The sequence below is a fragment of the Eriocheir sinensis genome, chromosome 21, assembly GCF_024679095.1.
Source record: "Eriocheir sinensis breed Jianghai 21 chromosome 21, ASM2467909v1, whole genome shotgun sequence".
Lineage (NCBI taxonomy): Eukaryota > Metazoa > Arthropoda > Malacostraca > Decapoda > Varunidae > Eriocheir > Eriocheir sinensis.
The window spans coordinates 18,262,642-18,279,921 of NC_066529.1; the positions used below are offsets into that span (position 1 = coordinate 18,262,642).

The 17,280-nt window shown below is 41.5% G+C and overlaps 1 protein-coding gene across 5 annotated transcripts; it reads right to left on the bottom strand.

Moving 5' to 3' along the window:
* Positions 1-838: 838 nt before the first annotated feature.
* On the bottom strand, positions 839-14,643 carry LOC127001786 (KRR1 small subunit processome component homolog). Of its 5 annotated transcripts, XM_050866949.1 has the most exons (8): positions 14,504-14,570; positions 12,189-12,324; positions 11,456-11,560; positions 10,451-10,662; positions 9,501-9,686; positions 8,981-9,145; positions 7,986-8,087; positions 839-1,284 (listed from the first exon to the last, which is right to left on the bottom strand). In XM_050866949.1, exons 4-8 carry the CDS (start codon positions 10,637-10,639, stop codon positions 919-921), a joined length of 1,008 nt encoding a protein of 335 aa, XP_050722906.1. In that variant the 5' UTR covers positions 10,640-10,662; positions 11,456-11,560; positions 12,189-12,324; positions 14,504-14,570; the 3' UTR covers positions 839-918. The 5 variants fall into 5 exon arrangements, with proteins under 5 accessions (XP_050722906.1, XP_050722903.1, XP_050722904.1 ...); XM_050866946.1 differs by lacking the exon at positions 12,189-12,324 and having other exon boundaries at positions 14,504-14,640; XM_050866947.1 differs by lacking the exon at positions 12,189-12,324 and having other exon boundaries at positions 14,521-14,631.
* Between the last annotated feature and the right edge of the window lie 2,637 nt (positions 14,644-17,280).

Below are 17,280 nucleotides of genomic sequence, written 5' to 3' on the forward strand. Positions count from 1 at the left end.
CAGAGTTGCGTTATGCAAGACAGAATACCAAATGCTGAAGAGTATTAATGTGGGATTTTTTCTCTCAACTTACTTATAACTAAACAAGTTAAAATTGAATTTCCTGAGCACATTCATTTCAAAGGAACTTTTTAAATGAATACCTCAAGCCTGTCATGAATGATAACATGACAAGCGGGAGATTTTGCAGGGTTATAATGTGCTGCTGCCACAAGAATAGCTATGCAATCTGCACAGAAGACAGCATGCCGGCAGGGTAGAATCACTGTCCTGGCCAGAATTACCACTGTGGAGCACAAAGCCCCAAAATGCTATCTTTCCATTGGGGGGGAGGGGGGAGTTGATGTCGTCCTTCCTTGTCTTTCCTTGCCCCGCGAATTGAGATCAATGCTGGGTCGAGCCTCAACAACTCGACTCGACTCATGTCTGCACGTGAACCCAACTTTTCTCCCTGCTTAGACTGACTGACTGGAATCCTGTAGGAATTGTGACTCCCTGCCATTCTTGGTGTAGGAAATGTGACTAGAACCCTGTAGGAATTATGGCTGAGTAGATTTTTTGTGAGTAGTAGATGTGCTGCATCTCTGTAGGAAATGTCACCACTCTAAAAACTGCTAGTTATAGATGTGACGTGTAGGAAAAGTGTCGTAGGAAATGTGGCACCCCCAACGTCTCCTCACCGAGCCTCATCCATTAAGAGTGGCTGGATTTTCCTAAATGCATTAGTCAACATAATTTCATTTCACATTTAAAATTGACTGCTCCACTTCCATTACCTTCACTTCTTCTATCTCTTGTCATGATTACTATTATCTTAAGTGACAGATGAAATATTCAGTATTCAGAATATTTTTATTACATACAAAATACAGTAATTCATTACATAGTGTTAATACACTGTGATGAGGTCACTACATACTACACCTTCTTCTTCTTCTTGATCTTCTTCTTGAGGGCCTCCACATCCACCTGGGTGTTCACCTTGGGAGTGACTGGCTTGTACTTGGGCTCCTCGGGGGCCACAAAGGCTTTAGCCCTCTTCTCTTTTTGCCGGTCTGCAGCTTCCTTTTTCATTTCCTCTGTAATCTTCCTCTTTTTGGCTTTCTTTTTTTCTTCTTGATCCATGAAGAACTTACCCTCTGCCATCTCCCTGTCCACCTTCCTCTCCGTGGGGGCAGGGGGGAACGGTGTGTACTCCTTCTTGGTTTTCTTCACCTTGAGTGGCTTTTTCCTCTTTACATTCTTGGGTGTGAAGTTGGGGATGAACCTCGACCAGTCTTCATTCTGGGGAAAAAAATGTATGTCTCATACTCCAGGATATACACTCAGTCTGGATTAGTATGTGTATGTCAGTATGTGTTCATTTCTCATGGTACTGTCTGAGTTTGGTGGATGCCTTTATTGTTAGGAAAGGAACATGCTCTGGTTGGATAGCAAATAGAATAACCCAAAGTAGAAAATTTAATGAAGCTGAAGCTCTAGGAGTCCTGATTATAAAAAAAAGGAAGCAGTCTGACCTCATACAATGGTTGACTATAAGTTGGATATGTTTGAAAATCAGTCCAGCATGGCCGGATGGTTTGCACGTGTTTGGAACACTAGTAAGTACGGCCTTCAGGTGTGACCCTAACTATTTTGGACAGCTGCCACATCAGCTCTGCTTCTATGCTTCACAATAACAATTGCTCTACAGCAGTGGTTCCCAAACTGGGGGGCACAACCCCCTGGGGAGGTGTGAGCTGGATACAAGGGGGGCGTGATTCAATCTGCCAAAAATTGCAATTTTGCAATAAATAAATACACACAAACACCCATGGAGGAGTAACACTGTGTTTGAATCATCCTCATGTGATACATCTGTGCAGCGCAAAGTATACCAGTTACCCCCACCTATCCACTCTCTATACTTTCATCTCTCTTTAAGGGTCTTCTTTTTTTTTAATATTTGTTGCCACCTCAAGGGTGGGGACACAGGCTTTATGGAGCCCGTCAGGGTCAAGCAGATTTGTTCCTCTGTGAAGGGACCATGGGCCCTTGTCGGGTGATGGCTAATGAAAAGGAGGATGCCAACAGACTGACTCAATCAGCTGGCATCAGCCGAGCCGACCTAGTCGGTCTGTTGACAAGGACTGGAATGTCTCCGCTTTATGTGTCTTGTACATGTTTTTGATACCACTGACTTGCACTGGTAGCAGCAGTGTTCGCATCTTGTAATACCACAACCCACCGCACCTACCACATCTTCAGTTACGTTAGTCAGCCTACCTATGGTATGTAGAATGATTGTTATTTTCTGGCTGCGTTTCTTTCACAATTACTGATTATTCATATTCTGCTAATTTTTTTGTGGATTTTGCACTTAACTATGTGTTAGTGAGAGTTTTGGTGTTGGTGTGGTTGTGAGACAGGGGTGTGTGATGTCACCATGGCTTTTTAATGTGTACATGAACGGTTGTATGAGAGAAATGAAAGTCAGAGTGGAGGCGCTAGGTCCAAGGCTGAAAATGAGAGGTACAGAGGAATCATTGGTGGCAGGACTGTTTGCAGATGATACAGTATTGTTGGCAGAGAATGAGGGGACGCTGCAGAAGATAGTGGATGAGTTTGACAGGGTGTGTAAGATGAGAAAACAGAGCGAATTCTGGAGAGTAAATTTATGGTAGTTGAGAGGGCAAGAGAGCAGGTCATTGATTTTGCAAAGGCATACAGAGTTAGAGCAGAGAGCACAACAAACTGTAGTAGCTGGGGGAGGAGAGAATGGGGGAGGAGACTGAGTTTAAATATTTAGGACAGTTTTATGTAAGCTTGGAAGTATGAAAGGGGAGGTAAGGGAAAGAGCAGTGAAGGGCAGACAGGTAGTAGGAAGAAGTGTGAGAATGGAGGTAAAGAGAGGAACAAGGAACATTATTATCCTACCAACTCTCATATGCATGAGACGAGGACATGGAATCCTGCATAGCAATCGAGAATACGTGTAGCAGAAATGAGTTATATAAGAGGTGCATGTGGTGTTTTAGGATGGGATGGAGAAAGTAATGAAAGTGTGTATGAGCAGTTTGGTATGGGTGTGACAGCGAAAGGAGTGGAGTGTGGAGTGGGTGAATTATGGTGTGCTGAAATGGTTTGGACATGTGATGAGAATAGGGGAGAATGAATTTGTGAAGAGAGTGTATGAGGGAAGGATTGAAGGAGGGGGTGTGAGGGGGAAGACCACCTGTGAAGTGGATCAATAAGGTGAGTGAGTATTGGAGCGAGAGAGTTGGAAGTAGCAAGATTAAGTGTGCTGAGAGGGAGTGCCAGAACAGGGAGAGATTGAGACACTTCTGCCATGACTACCCCCTGGAGGGAAGTTCCCTTGAGGAGAAACTACAAGCACTGGTGAACAGGATACAGGAGAGTTATGAGGGAAAAGGGCTAAAAATCAATGCCATTAAACGAGGTTATGTTGGTTACAAAGAAAAAGCAAAGAGTGTGAGTGGGGATACTGATTGGGGAAGGCTTATTGAGCAAGTAGAAAAATTCAATTACCTTGGGAGCATGATTAGTGAAGACGAAGGAAGCGGGAAGGAAATAGGCAGGAGAATGTGTATAGCAAAGACGGCATTCGGAAATATGAGGAAACTGTTGGATAATTTGAGTATGAATATGCAGATGCGATTGAGATTACTAAAATGTTTTGTATGTTCAACTTCACTATACGGTTGCGAAACATGGACAATGAAAACAAATACAAAGAAAAAGACAGAAGCAGCGGAAATGTGTTTTTTAAGGAGAATGTTGAGAATTCCCTGGACAGATAGAATAACAAACCAGAAAGTTCTGCGAAGAGCAGCAGTAGACAGGCAATTGAAGAAAAGTATAAGAAGGCGACAACTGAAGTTTCTGGGTCATGTGTTGAAAAGGAGAGGACTAGAAAGTGACTGCCTGCTTGGAAGAGTGGAAGGAAGAAGAGCAAGAGGACGTCAAAGAATTAAATTTATGGATAGCCTGCTACAACACATGGAAGGAAAACACAGTGTGGCAGAAGTTGTGAGAATGGCTAATGATAGGGAGAGATGGAGGTCCATGATCGCCGACGTCACAAGACTGGTACCTCGGTAAAGGGTAAAAGGTAAAATATATATATATATATATATATATATATATATATATATATATATATATATATACAGTCGTCCCTCAAATAGTACGGTTTTGGTTTTATACGGATTGTCATGTAAGAATTTTTTAACGATTTTTAAATTTCCCGCTTGTCGCAACAAGTAGCCATGGCATGAAAGGCAACACTGTTCTACCAAAACACCTGCTGAAAGCAACCCAAAGCATTCGAGATAGGTGTTCACCTTGCAGAAGAATTCAGATTTCAGAGAAGTTACGTTTTGGGATGAGTTACGTTGCCGTAGGGAGAGCATACCACGTGAATGAGAGCAGTGTTCGCTGTATCTATGATCTTGATCTTGGTCTTGATGTCACATGTGGCCTGGGATTTCTCCCTTGGTCTTGGTCTTGGTTTTGGTTCGGGAGGTAGTTGTCCCTTTCGGTCCCAACTAAAGCCTTTGAAATGGCTTACTCCCTCAGGGCCAACACATTGAAAATCATAGTGTAAAAGAAATTCTTGCTGCAGTAACTGCCAGTGCTCCAAGAGTGCTGCAAGAGTGGAGATAAAGGCCGTCCTTTTACTAAGCCTCGTCGTTGCTATGGTAAAGGCGTCTCACTCGCAGCAAAATGGCGTACGCTGATCTTCCTGGCGACGTTTAACATGCATTACTAGCTGTCCAGGCTGACGAACTCCTTACAACAGAAGATGAAAAGGAAGCTGCAGTGGTTATGGTGGCACAGAGGTGAAATGCAATGGAAACACTTATATGTGTTTGATAGGGCCGCCATGTTTGCTGATGATGTCATCACAGCACGAAGGCACTCCACCTCTCAAAGCCGGGAGCCAGCGGACATGCCGATCCCCGAATAGTATGGGGATCCTGGGTCCCTAACCCCTGTACTATTTGAGGGATGACTGTATAAACAAAGGATGGGGGGCGTGAGGACTTCTTAGAAGTCAAAAGGAGGCAGCATGTAAAAAAGTTTGGGAACCACTGCTCTACAGTCTGATAAATGGCAGGGCAAAGTTTTTAGGACTAATTTTATTGGTCTTTACCCATTCTGAATCAGCAAATACTTGATGAAACTGATTTGAAGCCTGTCACCAGCTTATTCCTTTAATGCCAACTCCAGTTATATGAGCATGTGGCGTGCTTCCAAGACGCCGATATTACTCAAAGGGTTGTTTTTGTATGAGACAACCCTGAGTGGAGGATTCTAAGGGAACACCCGAGTAACTCATGGATGGGGCAAGTCAACCAATCCTGCAGAGAGAGGCTTAAGATGGAAAAGGTAGCTGCGTGGAGGCTTGCTCAGTGGGACCATCATGAGTGGAGGCAGTGGATGAGTGAAGCACCAAGCCACCTGGTGTATGCTTCCAATTAGTTAGTAGGTTACCCATGTTTATGGAATGTGAAAGCAAGGCACATAGTTGAAGAAATATGAAAAAAAGTGATATATTAAGACTTTTCACTTTAAGCATACACCACCCAGAGTCAAGTGAGGAAAGCTGCTTCAGGTTGTCTTTTCATTCACAGCAAAAGTATCTAGCGTACACAACAGCTCCATGATGAAGTGTGCAACATTATGCTGTCCATAGCAGACAGTGAAAAGTTTCTTGACTGCACTGAAAATGATAATTGAAAAGTACATGGAGTAGGATATGCAGCTGTTTGCTGCTTTCATGTGCCTGGAAATGGCATATATCAGCTATGACAGGAAGAGTTTTTGAGATGTCCTGAAGATATATGGTGAAGGCAGGCATTTACTTCAGGGGATCAGGTCTGTTTACAAGGATGCATGTTAATGTGTGCGAGAACAGAGCTGAGTGAGAGTTTTGGTGTAGATGTGAGACAGGTGTGTTATGTCATCATGGCTGTTCAATGTTGATATGGATAGTTGTATGAAAGAAATGAAAGCAAGAGTAAGGGAGTCATGCCCAAGGCTGAAAATAAGAAGTACAAAGTAATCTCAAGTGGCAGCCCTTTATGCAGATTATATTTTTTTAGCAAAAAAAAGTGAGAGAATGCTGTAGAGGATTGTGAAAGAATTTGACAGGGTGTGTAAGAGGAGATTGTTAAAAGTAAATGCTAAAGAGTAGTAATATGATAATTAAGAGGGCAAGAGAGCACACCACAGAGCCATACTGAGCTATAGTCCGGCAAATCTTAAGTGGCGGCTCTGACATAAACAGCCCGCTAGACCCTGTTGCAACTGACTCTCTCTCTCTCTCTCTCTCTGTGTGTGTGTGAGTATGGAGGAAGTGGGGGCATTTCGGGAGTATGGGTACTATATAAGCATAATAAAGCATGGAATAATAATAATAATAATAATAATAATAGGCATGATAAACCTTTAAAAATGCACCAAGGTCTTTACTCCTTGAAGAGTTGTGAAAATAAGTAAGTATGGGGGAAAAGTGTTATAAGGAAGAGTATTACCACTCCCACTCCTGCATGACTCACATCAAAATTTGCTTGAGACCTGGCATTCACATAAAGGTCAGTCTGAATATTTTATATTTTATCATAATTGATATGGCTGACATTAAGAGGAATATGTGGCATGTCAAAAATGGCAGGATGAAAAAAGTAATTAAAGCAGGTAGAGCAAGATTGCTGGTGTGGGTGAAACAGAAAGGAGAGTGGAATGTGGAGGTTAAATGGATGGGGTGCAGTGTGGCACAAATCTGAGATGGTTTCACATGATGAAAATGAATAAGGATGACTTTGTTTTTATACTTGAGGGAGGATTAGAGAGAGAGAAGGGGAGACCACCAGTGAAATGGATTAATAGAGAGGACAAGTACTGGAGAAACAGTGCTGCTAGACAAGGATTCAGTGTGCTGAGAGCAAGTGCCGAAATTTGAGACTAGAGAAAGCATGAAAGTAAAATCTAGTTAGAAGAGAGTATGGAGGAGGTATTTGAGTTTGGGTACTATATAAGCATTAAAGCATGGAGGAAGAGGTGAAAGAAAGAGCAGTAAGAGGCAGATAAATAATGGGTGTTTTGAAGAGTTGTGAAAATAAGTAAGTATGGGGGAAAAGTGTTATAAGGAAGAGTATTACCATCCAAATTCTGTCATATTCATCAGGGATTAGGAGACGTAGCTCAATAATCATGAATACACAGAATGGAAATGAGCTACTTAAGAGGAATATGTGGCATGTCAAGGCAGGATGAAAAAAGTAATGAAAGCATGTATGAGAGATTTGGTGTGGGTGAAACAGAAAGGAGAGTGGAATGTGGAGGGGTTAAATGGATGGGGTGCAGTGTGGCACTCTGAGATGGTTTGGCCACATGATGAAAATGAATAAGGATGACTTTGTGAAGAGTGTTTGAGGGCAGGATTAGGGGAGGGGGTGCCAGGGGGAGACCACCAGTGAAATGGATTAATAGAGAGGACAAGTACTGGAGAAACAGTGCTGCTAGACAAGGGATTCAGTGTGCTGAGAGCAAGTGCTGAAATATGGGAAGTTGGAGACACTTCTACTGTGGCCACCTCCTTAGAGGAAGTTCACATGAGGGAACAGGGTGTCAGATTACATATAAAGATAAGAGTAGAGTAGTTTTTCATAATGTTTTTTCCATGCCTCACAATACCATGTTGAGTTTCAGAGTACTTTTTCCTACTTTTTTTTTGTTTTCCTTAGAATGGCATGTTGAGTTTAAGTCCCCAATAGATTGCACATTGCCAACTTAAAAGTATTTTTTTCTTTATAGGTGCTCAAAAAAAATAAAAAAAAAAAATAAAAAAAATACCGTGCTGACTTATCCTTGATTTCAACTTGAAATCTTGCAATATACAAACCTGTTGCTGTGAACTCAGCATGGCACAGGGCTAATGAGCCTGTGAATGCTGGAGACTACCAAGAGGATGAGCTCACCTTGAGGTTGGGGTCCTGCATCAGCTGTCTCTTGATCATGAGGGCCTTGAGGAGGTACACCGGGTGGATGTTGTTCATGGTGTCCTTCACCACACGGACCACCTGCAACATGACATTAATATTCATTAGTGAGCAACCTACGATTTATCTATCTATCAATACTTCAATGCCCTCCTACCTCACAGGAACCTTCTTCAAGGGGGCGGGCATGGCAAGTGTCTCCAGTTTTCCCCATTCCAGGACTCCTTCTCAGCAGTCAATCCCTCACTTACAAACTCTGTCTCTCCAATGCTCATCCACTCTATTGATTAATTTTTCTGGTGATCTCTCCCTGACACCCCCGCCCTCAATCCTGCCCTCATATACTCTTTTCACAAAGCCATTCTCATTCATTCTTGTCACATGTCTTAACCATCTCAAAATACTATGCTTCATACATTCAACCCCTCCACAATCCACACCCTTTGTTGTTACACAAGATCTCTCATAAATGCTTTCATTGCATTTTAGATCCCATCCTAATGCACACACACACACACACACACACACACACACACACACACACACACACACTACATGCACTTCTTGTATAGCTCACTTTTACTGTGCATATTTGTGACTGGCGTGCTACTTTCCACATTCACATCTCTGATACATACAACAGAGTTGGGATGAAAACACCACTTTATATTTTGTACCACCAATCCCCATACTCACATTTCTTTCTTTCATAACTCTCTCCAAAGCACCCATTACCTGGCTGCCCTTCATTGCTCTCTCCCTCCATGCTTACATAAAATTGCAACCTTCAAATAACCTGCTAACCAATTTCAACTAACTTCTATTCTGTCAATTTTCATATTTGCCTCACCTTTAAAATTTTTGTGACATTGAAAAAATTAACTGCAGAATAGATTGGGATGCTGAAGTCAGACCCTGAAGGGACCTCAAAAAGAGGAAACAGAATACATATGAAGTTCAGTGTAGTGTCTGACCTGTAACACTCCCTTGTGGGGGCCAATGGCAGCCACAGTGGCACCCTGGACTAGCACATAACAGTTGGTAAGCAGCTCCAGTGCCTTAAGGGTGGTGCCGTTGGCCCCAACCAGCCGCTGTCGCCGCTTCACAAAGCGGTCCTTGTTTCTCACCATGTTGCGGATCTGTGAAGAAAATCAGGCTGAGTGGTGCACTAGAGACAAAACAAACTCAAGAGGAACACTAAATAAATATGCTATTTCTAAATACTTTGAAGGAAGTATACATAAGTAAGTTTAATGCTGTTAGCGTAAGAGGACAACCCCTAAAAAATGGAAGGATAGGGCACTGGTAGAATACTTGTGAGAAAGGAGATAGATGAATGAATACTTGAACAGCAAAATGAGACCTTTGTTATGCCCTCTCCTTAGAGGAAGTTCCAAGGAGCATTGATTGATTTAGTAAGATAAGCAACGTATGAGCATAGTGCTTACCCACTGTCTGCTGCCAGTACATGCAAATCAAAATGATATACCGTACCTTAACCAGCTCATAGGTGACATCGTCTTTCAGAATCTTGACAGCCTGTTCAACAGGAACTGATCTGCCCAGCAGCACAATAATGTCTCGAGCCTTGATTATGATGTAGGGGTCCCACGTCTTTCTTGTGGTGCGCACCGTCATCCGACCCTCAATCAGGTCCAGTTCAGCCTTGATGCCATACTCCTATAAAGCAATGGCAAACATGAATCACAAAAGTAGTACACAAGAAATATTGTGTAATTGTGTTGTCAGTGCAAACAGGCAGAAAGAGTCATTAAGGTGAGACATGATGTGAACCGTGGATAATTAGATGGAATCTGGAGAAAGTTTTACAAAACTAAAGAAAATATGCTTTGGCATGAATATAAAATGAAAGACAGCAAAGAAGAATTCATGCAGTGGAACAGTTAATTGAAATAAGCCATGTTTGTGGTAGGAACAGTATGCAACAAGGAAACGAGCCTCAGTAAAATGCCCCGCAAGCATGAATAATGTGTTGGCTGGTTCCTTGCATAAGAAATTCTTGTAGCTACTTGAAAAAGCATTTGAAGGTTTCTCATTAGAGTGTTAAATGAAAAGTAATATGGCTAAATACTCTATATAAATATAATTTGATAAAGTGTATAGAATAATTAGATATAAGATCAGCAGCAGACAATAGGGATTGTAAGATTAAATGACTCAGGGAGCTATTGATCTTGAATGTTAGGAAGGCAGTTACTGAAGTCTGAAGGAATTCTATGTGCTTTCTGTGAGTCCTGATTTATTGTAAAAGTAAGATCTCATTTTCCTTCTTTTGTGAATATCAATAAAGCAGCAGTTTTCTTTGTGTATGACAATGAAACTAAAAAAAAATATCTACAATATTAAGGAACTGTAAAACAAACACTTATCATAAAATTCACTAAAAATCAGTGAAATTATTTTGATTATGCGAATAGCCTTACATCCAAACTTTTCTGCAGCAGTGGCCAACACTCCCGAAGATATTTTTCTCGGTACTTGGGAAAGATAACAGAGAAAGAACTCTCCTCCAGAAGGTGACTCTTCATGTCACCCTTCTTGAACTCGGGGACTTTGATGGCCCAAGCATTTTCCACTGGACCTGTTGGTGTCTCGGCTTCATCTCCAGACATGTCTGCGATAGCTACACTGTGCCCTGTAACAACATTGCTACAGTAAGACTTAGGTTGATATCATGGAAAACTATGAATCATAATCACTGTTGAGACAACAGCGCCAAAGAAGTTTTGATCGAAGACCTTGAACATCAGAGAAGTACCCATTAGGGACAAACTGATTCAAACATATTTGCTTCTTTAGTAGCAACAATAGTTGGTTTCATTCCATCTGTCCACTCACGAGTGAAGATGTGGCGTAAGTGCATTACTACTTCATGAATGAGTGAAAATCAATTACTGTGATAAATATTCAGCATTTTCTTGCAATAATATATTTGAATGTTTATGGATCCAAAAATCCTCACACCTTTTTCTATAAATACCAAACAAGTCGATTTGCATCGCCAATACACCATACAAAAAAACAAAAGGAAAGCTTATCAGAGAGATCCTAATCGGATCATATTCATGCAAACAATGGCCTTTTAACCCTTTCCATCCATGATACAGACGTCAGCGTCACAGTATGGAAAGGGTCAAGAGGAAATGGAAGAGGATTAATCCTCTTCTAAATTCCTCTTAATCCTTTCACTCCAGTAACGCCGACGTCGGCGTCCAATGGCGTCACCATATGGAAAGGATTAGTCCTCTTCTAAACCTCTTAATCCTCTTCCATTTCCTCTTAATCCTCTTCTAAACCTATTAAGAGGAAATGGAAGAGGATTAAGAGGAATTTAGAGGAGGATTGGGAGGTTTAGAAGAGGATTAATCCTCTTTCATTTCCTCTTAAGAGGTTTAGAAAAGGATTAAGAGGTTTAGAAGAGGACTAACCTTTTCCATACAGTGACGACGCCGTTGGACGCTCGTCGGACGTCGGTGTCGCCGGAGTGAAGGGGTTAAAATCTATATATAATCCATGTACGTTCACAAATGTCTCTGTAAGTGCAAGTAAAAGGTAATTTGATTATTTACTGCATGTGAATCATATACTTAATATTTAAATTAGCCTTGCATTGCATTCAGTAATATTTCATGCTACTTTTAACTCTTAAATAATGGCCACCGTCTATTTCATCAAACACGGCGTGGTCCGCACAGATGGCCATCATTTATTTAATGAGACTCTTTCACATCACTAATTTGAATGTTTAGATCAAATTTAGCGGGTTCTGTGACTGCTGAGCTGTCTGCCAGCATATCTGAACCTCGTAGATTTTAATTAATATCGTTAGTACTCACTGAGAAGCCCTGGAGTCCTAAGATAACAAAACCCAGGGGAACACAGTGACGCATCAGGAGGAAAGGACAGGATAGAGAGTGAAGATTATTCTGAGTACAAGGATAACAGTGATGAATATGTTGCGAGCAGTGATGCAGTGGTGAGAGTGATGATATTACTTCACTATCTGTACTTAACTCTAGCCCAGCAAGTGCTTCCATCACATCAGGCTATGCTTAAGGCATGTGTTGCCTGGACTGAAACAGCCAGCTCTGAGGACTAGAAGTGAGCAAAGTAGATGTTGTCTAAATTATTTCAGTGTAAAGAGCAATTCATATTACTGACATTCAACTGTGAGAGGGAGGAAGTGTGAAGTGTGCCGCCACCATGGTCAGCCTGTGTTGATATGTTGAGAGTCTTGGGAAGCGGCCTGCCCCACGCTGCCCGGAGCAATGTTACATGCCAGCAGCTCACAACCTGGCTACATTTCACACGCTCTAGTGTGACTATTACACAACATATTGCAATTTGGATTTCACTAGTATGTTCAGCGAGTTAAGATGCTTCATACATTATGAATAAACAAAAATAAATTAGGAACTGTTTTTACGGTTTACGGTCATTTCGCCCACATGTCAGTTCGCCCAAATGTAGAGTTTGTTCGCCCACACTCAAGAGTCAGTTCGCCCACACTGAAGTTGGTTCGCCCACAAGTATTATTCAACAATGCACAAATCAAGTAGTAAAAACTTTATTAAAATGCAAGGGAAACATGCAATGCATAAAATGTATGAGAACTTATTTCATAATTTTAAAATTAAAATAAAATTAAAACTAATGTCATAATTCTAAAAGTAAAATAAAACAAAAGTGAGCATTCATGTAAAATGCATGTAATTAAAATTATTATCAGCTTACTGGTCAATTTAAATATGAGCTAGCCTTGAGAAGTTGTAATGAGGATCTCTCACCCCTCATATATTCATCCAAATCATCCCAGAAAATGAACACAAAATAGGCTACAAAAGTCTGAACAGTCTGCCATTATGTCAGGAATTGAGGGTATACAATGGGTTCCCTCACTAATGAGACCTACATTCAAGTTTCAATTTCATTATTCTTATTTTGGAACAGTTTCATTAATGACCACTATACCACTTATTCACTCATTCCTGTACTATTGTACGGCTATTATTACAACCAATATGTTACATGGAACTGCTTATCTGTGGAGTTATGGCTATTAGGTAGAGATTAAAAGAGAGAAAATTAACAAAAATATCCCTTGAGTCTCAACCCTCGTCCCTTGAGGTTTTCGCGGTTGGCCCAACCGCAAGAACTGAGACTTAATTTGTAATCGCTAAGTTAATTTGACAAATTTGAATCTGGATTCAAATTAGAATAACAAATGTGCACTTCTGACGTCAAATCTAGCTTGGCTTTGCACAGTAAAGGAATTACATCTAATGTGGGCGAAATGACTCCACCGAGTGGGCGAAATGACCTCTTGATGTGGGAGAAATGACCGGATACCGTTTTTACCTATATTTGGGGACCGTTCAGTGAAAACAATACCCGTTATTTGAGGATTAAAATTACCCATGTGATTCACATGCAATAAATTATAAAAATATCTATTAGTTACATTTATAGAATGAGATGTATTTTATGTGTCTGAAATGAGATAAAGCTTATTGATCAAAGACTGTTGTTCATTTGTGGATGGTTTGACTTCATTGTTTAATACAAGCTTGTCTTTCATGTGCTTGTATGGTTTTATATCATGGTTAATCAGCATCTTTGGGATATATACATAAGAATGTGTGAGGGTTCTTCGCATATATATGCAGTCAAATATGTTACTGAAGAAATAATTTGAATATTCATTCATGTATCCAACGATATCAGACATGCCAATTCTCAACCAATCATGTGCTACAATGCTCCTGTGCCACACCACTCAAAATTCATGCTTTATGAGTGGACAGATGAAATGAAACCGACTGAAGGCTGACACGGCAGGAGCTATATCAGGGGGCATTCCACAGGCAGAGGCCAGGACAGTCCTGGCAGCGGCTGCAGCTTGGGGTACAGCTGTTAGGTTTGGTTATGTTAGGTTTACTTAGGTTAGATTATATCAGTATCATATTGTGGTTGAAGGGTGGATAAGGCGTCTAGAGTACTTGTAGGTGGTGGAACTAAACTCACACCTGGCAACATGTATCACGGCCTCTACCACCCGTGATATGGGAGGAAAAACATAAGGGATGCCTTCACGTGGGGATTATTTTTGGTATTATTGTAGGAGTACACCAGTCTAGAGATGGCTTTTCTTACCCTGACCATTAGAAAGAGCTCCGCATTCTGAGTAAATTCATCCCCATAAACACCCCTCGGAAATCATTTATAAGGAGGGAGGTTAGGTTATTAGGTTAGTTAGGTTTTATGTTAGGTTATGTTAGGTTATTAGGTTAGGTTAGGTTAGGTTAGGTTAGACGAAACTAGTTTTTCTGGTAGATTTCGGAATCATTAGTCTGGGGTAAAAAAACACGTGATTTGCGAAAAACTAGTTTCGTTCGAAATGCTATTTATCACCAACTAGACAATGTTTACCCTCAATCAGAAGGTAATATGATATCTGTGTTATCTTTCGGTCTTACTAGGATAGGTCTAGCACCTTGGGCGTCCCTGTACACGGCGCCCCTTTCTCCCGCAGCAGTTAACGACTCAGCCTGGCCACGACCGCAACCCAACAATGTTTACATGCGGTCCTGATCTTGATCTTGATGTCATATTTAACTTGTGATTTCTCCCAGGCAGGCCTTTGTAACGGCATGATTTTGATTTTGATGTCACAGGTGGCTTGGGATTTCTCCCCAGGCAGGCCTTTGTATCGGCAGCTCCTGTGAAAGAAAACAAAAACATGCGGAAAGTCTATGTTCTACTCGTGGCAAGGTATCATTCCCTACATCTTGCACGCCACATGCTCTCAGGAACTCTTTCACCGCCTCAATCACTCGTCCACTCATCTCTCCACTGAGCCCCAGCAGCACCACCATCCACTCCCTTACAGTCCTCCCATTCACTTCACGTCCCATCTCGCTCAGAAACACCTGCATCATTCTCGTTCTCTCTGTCATACTTCTTACATTCCAGCACTACATGCTGCACGGTCTCGTCCACACCCCTGTCACACATCTGGCACACTTTGCTGCGGGACTCAGACCATCTATAGTTCCTTGCATTCTCATCCAGACACTGCGCTCTAGCACGGAAAAGATCACCTCCCAGGCTTCCCTCATACCACACCTCACTTTGGGGCCTCTTTCTCCCTGTACCAGTCGAGAGTTTCCTTTCTTTCCATCTCATTCTTCCACTTGCTCAATCCCTCATCTTTAACTGTCATATCTGTCACATTCTTCCACTTTCTTACATCCCACTCAAACCCCTCTCCATTTCTCTTTGTTATTCTCCATTCAAACACATTCTGTCTATCTTCAAAGGGTCGGTACACCCACTTAATTACTTAGCTCAACATTCCTGTCTATCATTCGGCCACATTTATTCGCCCATTTGCCATCTCTTATACTCCACAAGTATACTTTTCTTGCTAATATTGCATCCTCCATTCGCTCCAGTCTCACTTTATATCTCAAGGTTGCCTTCACTAGTATTTCCCTAAAAGTGCTCCATCCCATGTCACCCCTAAGAGCCTCTACTGCCGCAAACCTTGGTGCATTCAGTGCCATTCTTGCTACCCTATTCTGCCCCACTTCCAGTTTCTCTATCTCACTCTCATTCCATGTCACCACATCCATTCCATATATAATGCTCGGGACAGCCACACTCTTCCAAACCTCATGGATATCATACTTACTCGCTTTCAACCTTGCTGCACTCCCCAAACGGCCTACCCACTGGTTCGTCATACTTATCTTCTCATTCTTTTTTTTTTTTTTACAACAAAGGAGGCAGTTCAAGGGCACACAAAAAAGAAAACAATAATAAAAAAAAGCCCGCTACTCGCTGCTCCCAAAAAAGAATTAAAAGAGGTGGCCGAAAGAAAGATCAATTTCGGAAGGAGAGGTGTCCTGATACCCTCCTTTTGAAAGAGCTCAAGTCGTAGGCAGGAGGAAATACATATGAAGGAAGATTGTTCCAGAATTTACCAGCGTGAGGGATGAAAGAGTGAAGATGCTGGTTAACTCTTGCATAAGGGGTTTGGACAGTGTAGGGATGAGCATGAGTAGAAAGTCGTGTGCAGCGGGGCCGCGGGAGGGGGGGAGGCATGCAGTTAGCAAGTTCAGAAGAGCAGTCAGCGTGGAAATATCGATAGAAGATAGAAAGAGAGGCAACATCGCGACGGAATTTAAGAGGTAGAAGACTATCAGTAGGAGGAGGAGAGCTGATGAGACGAAGAGCCTTAGACTCCACTCTGTCCAGAAGAGCTGTGTGGGTGGAGCCCCCCCACACGTGAGATGCATACTCCATACGAGGGCGGACAAGGCCCCTGTATATGGATAGCAACTGCGCGGGGGAGAAGAACTGGCGGAGACGATACAGAACGCCCAACCTCGAGGAAGCTGATTTAGCAAGAGAGGAGATATGAAGTTTCCAGTTGAGATTTTGAGTTAAGGATAGACCGAGGATGTTTAGTGTTGAAGAAGGTGACAGCTGAGTGTTATCGAAGAATAGGGGATAGGTGTATGGAAGATTGTGTCGAGTTGATAGGTGGAGAAATTGAGTTTTTGAGGCATTGAAGGACACAAGGTTCCTTCTGCCCCAATCGGAAATGATTGGCCCTATCGCATCCATTCACATCCATCCACACCCCTAGATACTTGTACTCTACTGTTTGTTCCAACTCATTCCCTTCCAGACTCCAAGTTGTTTCTCTCTCATCCTCTGGCCTATTCACTATCATTACTCTGCTCTTCTCACTGCTGAACCTAACCCCAAAAATTCCTTCCATAACCCCCTACCACATCTAGGAGACTCTGTAGTTCTTCAGCATACTCACTCATAACCACCACATAATCCGCGTACAACAACACACATACTTTGTCCTCTCCAGTTCTCACTCTTGCATTCGTTCTCCTCATTCTGACTGCTAACTCCTCTGTGACTGTGTCACGTGCCCCCTCCAAAAAAAATATTATTTTTTTTAATAACGGAATTGATAATAATAATAATAATAATAATAATAATAATAATAATAATAATAATAATAATAATAATGTTAATTATTATTATTATTATTATTATTATTATTATTATTATTATTATTATTATTATTATTATTATTATTATTATTATTAAAATGCATAAATGAATGTTTATCTACTAGTTCGCGTTAACATATGTTTTAAAACTATAAAGAAAAAAAACGTGAAATACTCCCCCAGAACAAGTATCTACACTTCAGTTTATTCACGCT

What these genes read in the sequence shown, in the direction of transcription:
- LOC127001786 (XM_050866950.1), bottom strand. Translation starts at nt 10,639, where the DNA reads ATGTCTGGAGATGAAGCCGAGACACCAACAGGTCCAGTGGAAAATGCT. An exon ending in TGCTGCAGAAAAGTTTGGAT is followed by an intron (nt 9,687 to 10,450) that starts GTAAGGCTATTC and finishes ATTGCTTTATAG; the next exon opens with GAGTATGGCATCAAGGCTGA. An exon ending in TGCAGGACCCCAACCTCAAG is followed by an intron (nt 1,285 to 7,985) that starts GTGAGCTCATCC and finishes TTTTTTCCCCAG; the next exon opens with AATGAAGACTGGTCGAGGTT.